The sequence below is a fragment of the Nicotiana tabacum genome, chromosome 18, assembly GCF_000715075.1.
Source record: "Nicotiana tabacum cultivar K326 chromosome 18, ASM71507v2, whole genome shotgun sequence".
NCBI classification, from domain to species: domain Eukaryota; kingdom Viridiplantae; phylum Streptophyta; class Magnoliopsida; order Solanales; family Solanaceae; genus Nicotiana; species Nicotiana tabacum.
The window spans coordinates 160,716,081-160,728,042 of record NC_134097.1 but is presented as its reverse complement, the minus strand read 5'-3'; the positions used below and the strand labels follow the sequence as shown (position 1 = coordinate 160,728,042).

Below are 11,962 nucleotides of genomic sequence, written 5' to 3'. Positions count from 1 at the left end.
GAGCCTCTTTTTTTCTCCCACCATTGATGGTCCCTTTGCTTTTATCGGTACGCAAATTACGTCTGTGAAAAGTATAATGAGAAATCACACGTAAGTTACAAAGTAACTATTAAAAGGAATTAATGTGAAACTTAAATATAATAAAAAAAGGTATCCAATATTATCAAAAGATAGCGAGAAAAAAATCACCAAATAATGTTTCGATGGTGAATTTTGTTGCCTCTTCTAAAGATAGAAAATTATTCAAAAATTTTGTGGTGGAAAAGTGGTTGGTGCATTCCGTAACTGTAGTATAATTGCTAAAAGATATTTCCAACTACTTGTGCACAGATAAATAGGTAGAATTAGCAGCCTTCCCGTGACCAATTATAATGTAATAGCTTTTGTTTTGTTGAATAAATTTTTCCAATCTTCAACATTTTTATTGAACAGTACTGCCTGGATCTTTGTCCCCTATAAATTAATATAAAAATAATTTTAGATTAATTAAAAATAACACAAATAAGTAATAAATTATATCAAAATAAATATACAAAAGAAGCCTACCTCTTCGTCAACAAATGTTAAATGCCAATGCAAACCCTCTCCTTTGTCGTTCTTATATTTTATTATTGGTCCTCTTCGAATAACCAATACCTTAATTACCCATTCAACATCATAAATTTTAAGGTTATCTATTGGGACACATTGTTTTTCCAAATCCGATTCTATTACACTGCGCGAAATACCTGCAATATATAAGTAAAAGCTGCAAAATATTATGTAATAGCTGAAAATTAATATTGTTACACTAACATTAGTTGAAATAATATAAACCATTAATCTCTAAAGATATACAATTTAAACATAATACTACTTCAATGTAAAAGACTTTGATATGTAAAACTAAAAACTATGCCGAAAAACAAAGAAGTACGACACAAAAAACAATAAAAGTTAAGATGTCATTGTTTTTCTCTCTAATTCATATACATGACCCTAAAGCATTACTCAATTCCAAAAAATGGGAATTACTTCGTTCTACACCAAAACTTTTAGAGAAAAATGAACAATGTGGAACAATGTCATATTTTATAGGAATAATTGACTTATTCTTTTGCTACATGGATTCGTGCAATTAAGTTGAATTCTATGGGAGAAAATTAAATAAGGAAAAATATTGTTATCAGAAAAGGAAAAGGCTACAAAAAAAAAATGTTGGCGAAAAATATTCTTGTAAAAAAAGGAAAAAGGCTTTAAAAAAAAAGTTGAGCTAACGAAACCAAATCGGCCAAAAAGTAGGCGTCTAGAATTTGACACAAAGTCAATTATATAGCATTAATGTATGCGTAGTTTAAATGGAAAGAAAAATCAGTCGCAGGTAATTTATAATTATATTCTTAAATTATACAAATAATTAAGGTTATAAAAGTCGATCAATATTTTAAGGATATTTTAGTCGTTCAACATTTAGCCTAAATTATTCGTGCTTTTATAATAACTAGTCTTACGGTACGCGCATTGCGCATATAACCTATCTAAATGAGTATAAAACTTTTAAAAAATTATATAAATACTATTTTTAAATTAAAATAAATGTGTAAATTTATTTCAACAAAGAATATTGATTTTGTATAGCTAATTCAATGAGGAATATCAATTTATACCTTTCGCTCACTATGTTTTCTTTTAGCTATTTTAACTACTACCTTAAATTACTTAATGAATAAATGTATATAATTTATTTTAATTAATTTCAATATATAAATTTATCTTATATATGTTTTACTTTTCGAGTATTGTAATTGGTTTTGTAATTTAATATGTGTATAAATTTACAATATGTATTCAACTAATTCAAATAATTAACTTAAAGTACATTATAGTACTTATTACTTCAAATTAAAAATACTACTATTATTTTCAAAACGTAAGCATGTCGTATTAAACTTATTTATATATATTTTCATACACAACCTAGTATGTTTAAGTTTGGTTTACATATTATTAGTAATCTTTAATTTTTGAAGACCTAAATTAAATCTAAAATTTTATTAGTAGATTTCTAACACGTTTATACACATTTTGTCTAATGCACGTGTGAAAATGTCATAATTACTTTACTTAATTTATTTAAGGAAAGGATTTATAAGTAGATTTTTATTTGGTATTAAATTCCTAAAATTGAGTTTCTATATATGTAGTCCGAATAAGGGAAGATTTAATGACCAAAATTTTAGTTGATTTTTAAGTCCTAAATATTAGTAGAATAATTAAATTATAATTATAACCAATATAAAATCTATATTAAAGGGCAAAAAAGGCGAACGACATTTCGCTAAGAGTCTTCGTGCTAGGATAACCGCAATGCGCATGTACCTTCTATTGATCCGTATAAAATTATAAAAAATATAAGCCCTTAACAATAAGATTTTTAAAAATATAAGCTCTTGAATATGACAAATATTGAGCCTACTTAGTAACAAAAAATAGTGGATGTTCTATCTAAGCACGACAACAACCAAGATAATTGAAAGTTTAGTGTTATTATGTATCTCGTTCTTTTATATTAATTTCGTATCAAAATAGTCATCTAGGTACCATGTATTCTAAGACAAGTTAACTACAAAGAGAAGAAAAAATAACAATAGATAAATTGTGTAGTTAAATAATAAAATTTATCGCTAATCCTACTTAGTGACAGAATCAACTATATATTATAAAAAATTCTATTAGCTACAAGATGAAATTTACTAACTAATTCTTGTTTTGTAAAGTTAAATTATGTAGCAAAATTTCTCAGTAATAATATTAGTTTTTGTTTGACAAAAAAATAAAAGTCCTTTTCCATCTATTTTATTTTAACATATGCACCGAGGTAATTTAGGTATTTTTGTGAATTAAATTATGATAATTAGTTTCTTATTACAAATTAATGGTTACTATTTTTTCAACAATAATTACTATTTCAAAACTTAATGCCATAGTAAATTTTAACGAATTTAACAACCAAGCTTCTAATAAAATACTTATGATTTAAATTTTAAAAACAACAAATAAATCATATGAAAAGAAAAATTGGTCTTTTTGATTAAACAAGGACAAAGAACAAAAATACCACATAAAACGTGAATTTTCCTTGTTGGAAACCAACAAAAATCTTTCCTCCTACCTTTTTTTGTATTCTTTTATGTCTTAATATATTGTATCCTTATTAGGAGAAGATATCAAACATTAAATTATATTAATTTTTTTTATTTATTTAGAACTCCTAAATACAAGGAAAGTTTTTTGATTTTACAATTTTATCCAATGTAAATTTTGTTTTTAAAGGGTAAAAAAGGCGAACAATATTTTCTTAAGTATCTTTGTGTATTTAATATAGTATAGATAGATACAGATATAGATATAGATAAATATAGATAGATAGATGATAGATAATTTGAGACGACATAATAAGAATTAAGAGGTCAAATTTATGGACGGTAAAAGTAAACTACAGAATTAAAGCCATGGGATCAGAACTTAAAATAAATGAAGCATTTGAGATAAATTTTATAATAAAGGCAAATTCTGAGGTTATAATAGCAAATGAAATAAAGATCGATATACTTCAGTAGAAAGTAAACTGTAGCCCGATCTAAATTTGCTCCATTTTAAGTCGCCTACCTCTGCCCGGAGGTTCAGGCTGTGCGCTTCTCCGGCGACCGCTTGGTTCCCTCCGGCGAATTTCTGTCCAGATATAACACCGGCAATCTGAATCATTGTGAGTCAATTCCTTCATTCCATTTGTAGTTATGCTAGGGCAAACAAATAGCTGAAGCTTTTTTGATGATAGATATATATAATTCATAAATTTTGAATTCATATTTGTGTGAACTGATAAATTGATCTTATATATTGAGCTCGTTTTCATTTTTAACTCGAACGGAAATATGTATGAATTTAGCAATTTCTGCAATTTTGCACAATAGTGTTTTCCATTGAATGGGAGGATGGGTGAGCAGTTTTCGATGAATCGGAATCGCCATTTTCATTACTATATTCGGAGTACATTTTCTGAGCTCATTTATGCGAGGATAAATATACTATTGATAATGTTCGAATAGACAATTTAGCAGTGGTTTTAAAAGTGAAGCACAAAAAGGACAACGTGAATTGATGCTCACATTTAAGGAATCAATTTATTGCTTCAAACACAAGGCGGGCAAAAGATGATTTCATATTTTGCAATTTGTTATCATCGTGCTAGCTTGTTTTCTGATGAATCAGAACAATTATTTTGGTATTGCACTCGGTGTAGTTTTGCTTAGTTGAACTTCTCATGACGAAAGTCTTGAAGTTGAACAAATATGTATTGTTTTGCGGTTAATGTTTGTTTTTGCAGTTTTCAACCACTGTTTTGTCCTTAAATTGCACTCTAAATGGAAACGACCATTTCAGTTTTTATTATATGTTGAGTAATTTATTAAAAATGTACCAAGGTGGTATACCAAAATACAGCAACCGGTCCTTACATCCCCCAAGAACTCACACAACTCTATGAACTGAGATAACCATTTCAGTAGTATATTAAAGCTTAGTTCTGCTTCGCTGGACTTGTCATGATATAATGCAGAGTTGAGAAAGTTTGGTTTGAAATATATAAAATTAGCAAAATTAGTTTGAGATGCGCTATTTTGCATTTTGAGTTTTAGGCTGGTGTGAGCCATTTTTGGATGTATTGTATTCTAATCAGTGTTATCAAAGGCGAAAAGCGCTAAAAAGCTCTGAGGTCTGTTGGGGCTTTAAGCGCAAAGCGCAAATAAAGCATGGGCTTTAATGAAAAAAGGCGCAACGGGAGAAAAAGTAAAAATATGCATGTAGTCCAAGACTAATCATTATAAGCATGAATAACAAATATATGGACAAAGAAATTAAAAAAAATTCACGATAAAGTGAAATATCAATTGTTTAAGGTCGCCTTTTCAGGATTACACTCATTGGCAAGGAAAAGTATGCCTTAGAACTTTGATGCGACACTTAAGCGCCCACAAAGCGAGGCGAAGCGCTTAACGTGTTTTGAACCTCGCTTCAGGGCTTAAGCGCGCTTTAAGCGCGTCTTTGACAACACTGATTCTAATAGGTATCACCGTTTCAGGTGTATATTTGCTAGATTCTAGGAGAATTTCAATATGGCGGCTTCTGAAGAGAACAGCACACTTTTCCCCATTTTTGTCTTGACTTTAATGGCTCTGCCATTAGTTCCTTACACTATAGTCAATTTATTTGGTGCTTTCAAGAAGAAGGCTGCCAAAATCAACTGCCAGTGTTCGGTATGCGTTCGCTCTGGGAAGTATCATAAATCCATATTCAAGCGGGCAAGTTTCTCTATAGTCTTGTTTAAAGGATTTTTAATATTGAAGTTAAATTCTGTAATTGAGATTTAATTTGTCTTTTCTTCTGATTTTCAGATTTCAAACTTCTCTACGTACAGTAATCTGACCCTTGTACTGCTGTGGGTCGTCATGGCTGTTCTTGTTTATTACATCAAACATATCAGCACTGAGGTAATTGCATGTTCTATCTAGTGCTGTCTTCAATAGTAGGATCTTGTGTTCTTAAAATGTTTACTGTTTTGTCCCCATTGGTCACATTTGTAAAGTTTTCTAATTCACATAGCATATGTTTTATTTACACAAGCAATGGGGTATTCTTTTACTGATGTCAAGTTCTCATGGTTTGTTGATAAGTTTCCTTCTCATGGTCACAAGGAAGCATTATTATTTGCACCAACCATATTAACCTTCACACAATCCTCTAGGATTCCCTTTTATTGTAGTTTGTTTTCTTATGTATTTTTTTAATCAATGGAGATGGTGCTTGTTTGTTTAAACATTTTATTCTGTAGTTCCAAATATTCGAGCCATTCAATATTCTTGGACTAGAACATGGAGCTTCAGACTCCGAAATAAAGAAGGCATATCGAAGACTTTCCATTCAGTATCATCCTGATAAAAATCCAGATCCAGGTTGAACCCAGAGCTAGCACTGTGTGTTCACATCTAGGTATTTCTCTGTGACAGCTGTATTGTCAGCCACTTGAACATGACTATTTGTCTCTTTTTTGCAGAGGCGCACTCATACTTTGTTGAATACATCTCAAAGGCTTATCAGGCTCTGACAGATCCAATATCTCGGGAAAATTTTGAAAAATATGGCCATCCAGATGGACGACAGGTAATTCACTTCTATAATGGCCCTGTGGACGAGGAGGATAGGAGGACATGTAAATTTCAACATCGAATTGTCCTGTTTTTTGGGTCCTAGACATGATCATGATCATTTCATTTGGGAGGAACATACTCATCTTTAATGCATCTTTTTTCTTTTTTGTGTTTCCTGCAGGGGCTTCAAATGGGCATTGCCCTCCCACAGTTCCTTTTAAACATTGATGGAGCATCCGAGGGAATATTGTTGCTTGGAATTGTTGGAGTCTGTATAATTCTGCCCCTGACAATTTCTGTTATATACTTGTCTAGGTCGTCAAAGTATACTGGGAATTATGTCATGCACTCGACATTAGCCGCATATTACCACTTAATGAAGCCTTCTTTAGCTCCAAGGTATGTGAGAGTAATAGTCTATTTGGCTTTCTTTTTAAGAATACATATATTTAAGTTTGTAGATTGTTTCATAGTATTGATAAATCACAAGGTAGCTGAAATGTTGTTGAATATGATATAGTTGCATTTCCATGTTTTGGTTGCTAGTTTATCTTCTTGAACCTAATAGTTTTCTCTCCCCTTCCACTATGCAATGTTCTTCGCTTTCGCAGATGATGTTGCTTTTATCTCCATTCTGTCTCTTCTAATGTTGCTTCAATGATGCAGCAAGATCATGGATGTTTTCATTAAGGCTTCTGAATTCATGGATATTCCTGTTCGGCGGACTGATGAAGAACCTCTGCAGAGAATATTTGTCTTGGTTAGAAGTGAGCTAAACCTGGATCTTAAGAATATTCGGCAGGAACAGGCTAAGTTTTGGAAGCAGCATCCTGCATTAGTAAAGGTTAAATGCTTGCTGTCTTCGTTGTTTTCCAATCAAAAAACCTTGTTAAAGCTGTCCTTTTTAAAAAAAAAATCTAGCAAGATGTGCTTCTCTGCTTGCAGACTGAACTGTTGCTTCAAGCCCAATTGACACGTGAGACTGCAGCTTTGTCTCCAACTTTACAGCGTGATTTCAGACGTGTGCTTGAACTCGCACCTCGACTTCTGGAAGAGTTGATGAAGGTATCTCCATTCTTTCTGGTTCTAGTCATATTACTACTGTTAGTGCTGCTTTTCTTTTTGATAATGATAGTGATAAATAGACCTTGGGCCTAACTCAACCCCAAAAGCTAGCTTATGAGGTGAGGATTGCCCAAGACCATATAAGGAGACCAAGGACCTCTAATCCAACAAATGTGGGACAACTCAACACCCCCCTCATGCCCATGCCTGCAAATTGGAGCGTGGACAACATAAATGGATGCCCAACATCGGTAACATTAATTGGGCCTGGCTCTGATACCATGATAAATGAAATTTGAGCCTAACTCAACCCAAAAACTAGCTTATGAGGTGAGGATTGCCCAAGACCATATAAGGTATACGGAGACCAAGGACCTCAAATCCCACCAATGTGGGACAACTCAACAGATAGTGTTAGTGCTGCTTAGTTTACTTCTTGTCACAAGATGGAACATTTCTGAGGGAGTTTAATTGTCACTGGCATGGTGTAGGTGGTAACTATCATTAGGAAAGGAATTTTTTTACTAATAACGTCGGAAGTATATATAGGAGGATGAGCTGTCTTAAGCCTAACATGATATGAGTTGCTGTGGTAACACAAGGAATTTGTCTTGTTGCATGCAGATGGCTATTATTCCACGCCCTCCCGTGGGGCATGGATGGCTAAGACCTGCAATAGGAGTGGTGGAACTGACTCAGAGTGTTGTTCAGGTTAGTTTTCCAGAAAGCCAGTACTTTTCTGAAAGATCAGCACTAGTTTCTACATCTGTTGTGTGGAGCCATGCTTATCCCTTCTTATCATTGTCTTATCTCTTTCCCTTCTTCCAGCACAAGGTAAGAAAAGTAACTTTTTCCCGTGATAACTATTGAATTTCATGTTGTATACCTCAACTTCCAGCATTTTGACTGTCATCATCGCCCGTCTGTTCTACATTTATATCTGAAACTTAAAGTATTTGCATCATATTATCTTAAGATTCATGTATTAAGATGAATGTTTTGTCAACATTTTATTTTTGCCAGTTGTTTTGATGAATTATTATGCTCAGATTTGGACTTCCAGCAGTTATTTGTTTTGGAGTTGGTATTCATTTCCTTCCATTTTTGAAAGGTTTATGACCTAGAAACTCCCAATATTCTACTCAAATTCATTTACCCACATTGCAGGCACAATTGGTTCTCTTTCCTACTCTCATTTCTGATGCATTTTGCTGTTAATGATTCAGGCGGTACCTCTCAGTGCAAGGAAAGCAGCAGGTGGATCCAGTGAAGGGTATGCACCGTTCTTGCAGCTGCCACACTTTAGTGAGGCTGTGGTAAAAAAGATTGCAAGAAAGGTTGCAATTATTGCTTTTAATCTCTTCTCAAACTTCCTAAACACATCTGCTGAATGTTGGAATGGAGATTGGTGTTAATTATCTGTATTGGTGCTCGTGATAAATCATGAATCAACGTGCTTTTGTGTCTCTGAGTGGTTCCTTGGTGGAGTTGGGGGAAGTTTGTGCCCTACTTATCTTGTTTAATATCTTAGTTTAATTAATAGTTAGACTAAGGAAGATAAGTAGGGCACATCCTAGGCGGGCAACATTCAGCAGATGTGTTTAGGAAGATAAGTAGGGTACATCCTTAGCGGGCCGTGCTATCCGTGTAATCCCGGCTCAAAATGAGGTGTTAAGTTGTGACAAGCCAAATTCCGTAAACATTAAAAAGAAAAAACACCAGCCTTTGAGTGTACAGGGATGTTATATAACTTGATTTTCCATTACAGCGGATTGGCTGCAGTAACTGCTTACCTAAACTCATCTCTCCTAGTATATATAGTGACATGATGTTATTAAGGTAGTACGTTGGCTTATTTACAATCTTTTGATCTGGGATAAATATAACTCTCCTCAATATTATTTATCAGGAAAAAATACCTCTTACTCAATAACGATTGAAATGTTAGTTATATGGTAGTTGCTTCATGACTTACTCCATATCATGAAATATGCTTCGCTTGATTTTTGTGATCTAGTGTCGTTTCATTTATTTTGAGTTCACTTCTACATTTTAAACATGTTACAAATTTACACCTTTTAATAGTTAATGTTTGATATTTGCTTTGAGTGTGTCACGGTGGCTACCTATACAGTGCATGCATTCAGTGGGAAGTCTAGTGACATCTCTCAGTTTCTTCTTGTTTCTTTATTTCCTTGTGCAAAATCTGAGTACTGGTGGGAACTTGATTCACATTTATCGGAAAATGAAAATCATAATTTTATAAGGACTTTTAGTATTACCTGGACCATTTTCCTTTGGTGGTGTGTTTCTCTTGTATTCATAAGGATGCTATGGACTGTCTTAATTAAAGGAGTCAATATGTACATTGATTGTGCGTCTTCCAGGCTAATTTAAGCCTGGAGTCTTAATTTTCTATGTTTTTCCTATTCATACTGAAACAACTTCTTTTGTTACCTGTGATGTAATGATGTGACAGCCTACTTTTTTTATTTTTTGCTTTCTGTGGCATGTGTATTAATTAGTGAAGTGTTATCGGGCTTTGACAAGTGAGCCTTTTGTTTTGGATATCCTTAACCCTTTCCTCTATGTACAGAAAGTCCGTACATTTCAAGACTTCCGTGATATGACACCAGATGAACGCGAAGATCTGCTGACTCAAGTTGCTGGGTTCTCAAACTCTGAATCCCACGATGTGGAGATGGTTCTTAAAATGATGCCTTCAGTGACAATTGATATCACTTGTGAGACAGAAGGCGAGGAGGGAATTCAAGAGGGTGACATCGTTACCATGCATGCTTGGGTCACTCTCAACCGTGGTAATGGCTTGATCCGTGCCCTTCCACATTGTCCGTATTTTCCTTTTGACAAAGAGGAGAATTTCTGGTTGCTGCTTGCGGACTCCTTTTCGAATGATGTCTGGCTCTCCCAGAAGGTTAGCTTCATGGATGAAGCTACAGCGATCATTGCTGTATCAAAAACGATTCAGGAGTCAAAGGAAGGGTCTGGTGCAAGTGCAAGGGAAATAAATGTTGCCGTTAAAGAAGCAATTGAGAAAGTGAAAAATGGTTCGAGGCTGGTAATGGGGAAGTTCCAAGCTCCAGCTGACGGGAACTACAACTTGAGCTCTTTCTGCTTATGTGACTCCTGGATTGGTTGTGATGCAAAGTCAAATATAAAGTTAAAGGTAATGAAACGCAGCAGAGCTGGAACCAGAAGCGGTCTCACGGCAGATGAGACTCCTGCCATGGAGGATGGAATTGAGGAGGACGAGGAAGAAGAAGAAGATGATTATGAAAGTGAATACAGCGAAGATGAAGAAGATACAAAGGAAACAAAGAGTAAAGGAGCGGTGGCCAATGGCTCGGCCCACAATAAGGGCAGTGGTTCAACCTCTGATGAGTCTGGTTCAGAGGCCGATTAAGTCTCTTTCTTGGCTACTAGTTGTTTGCTCTTCTATTTCCCTGCTTCCATAATGTTCAAGTTTTCGGGGAAGAGAAAAAGAATCCTGTGAGAAGACATCCTCTCGCTCCATTTGTTTGGGAAGCTGGGGTGGGGGAGGGGCAGGTAAGAAGAGCCTTCAATCGATCTGTTTTTCTATAGTGATATACTTAGAACCGTTAGTGTTGTAATTTGACATGAATAAAACATTTATAGGGCACTCTCTAGAGCTTGAATTGTTAAGTCCTTTTTTGTCCAACTAGGCAGTTCTTGTCGTTTTACTGTTGATACATGACACAAGTCCTGACGATGAGATCCCCTTGCCTCCATCCGATCCAGTTCTCCTGTTGTCAGGAATGTTTTCAAAGAGAAGTTTGCAACGCCTGGTCTCCTTTGAGCTGGCTTGGCTCGGGCGAATGTTCACGTTTGCTTTCTTTGTAATGCAATTCTTTTCATCCCCGCCAGAAAAAAGAATTGCTATCAGCGTTTTGCCACGCATTTATGTGTCAATTGAAGGCATTCTACAGCCTCAGTTCGCGTTAAAGTAGAGATACTGTCAGTGTGTTTCGAAGTCGAAGGAGTAAATTGCCTGGAATTCTTACCTTAGATTTGATAGCACGAGGTTGCAGTATAGCGGTGCATATCTCTGGTGAAGCAATTACTGTATCTTTCAGTCCAATATCTCAGAAAGGCCAAAAAAAAAAAAAAAGGGGAGAAATTAAAAAATAGTCAGATTTACAAGTGGTCATTGAAATATAGCTAAAATTTCAAAAGTAATCGAAATTTAGCCACTTTTTATTTAAAGATAAATCTGAACGAAATCACTGTTCAAAATTCGGAAAAATACTCCAGCATAATAAACTGGAGTTTGGAGCACCGTACTCTGCTGGCTCCAGTATAATATACTGGAAACTGGAGCACCGGTAATATGCTGGAAGTTCATACACAGGTGCACCGAACTCCAGTATATTATGCTGGAATGGTCTCTGTTGCAGCAAAATAGTGGCTATTTTTCAATGACTTGGCAAATGCTGTATTTTTGAATGACCGATCCGAAAACTGGTTAGACCGTGCTATTTTAACAAAAAAAAAACATTTTAGCAGTCGTTTTATAGCTCGAAATTTTGGTTTACATGGAAATACCAAATAAACGAACTTCAGGTCTGTTTATGCACTGTTATTTAAGAACTAGGAATTTGATGAATTCCTGGGCCTTTTGTATGAGATATTTTCTTTTCATTTTTTAGTTCAACTTTTTACTTTTATTTTTT

At 34.4% G+C, this 11,962-nt stretch overlaps 1 protein-coding gene across 1 annotated transcript; it reads left to right on the top strand.

Moving 5' to 3' along the window:
- The first annotated feature begins 3,568 nt into the window (after positions 1–3,568).
- Positions 3,569–10,950, top strand: LOC107804042 (dnaJ protein ERDJ2-like). Its single transcript, XM_016627854.2, has 11 exons — positions 3,569–3,745; positions 5,120–5,339; positions 5,433–5,528; positions 5,870–5,990; positions 6,092–6,198; positions 6,367–6,584; positions 6,852–7,029; positions 7,131–7,250; positions 7,875–7,961; positions 8,477–8,587; positions 9,847–10,950. The coding sequence occupies exons 2-11, from the start codon at positions 5,154–5,156 to the stop codon at positions 10,672–10,674; spliced, it is 2,052 nt and encodes a 683-aa protein (XP_016483340.2). The 5' UTR covers positions 3,569–3,745; positions 5,120–5,153; the 3' UTR covers positions 10,675–10,950.
- The last annotated feature ends 1,012 nt before the right edge of the window (positions 10,951–11,962 follow it).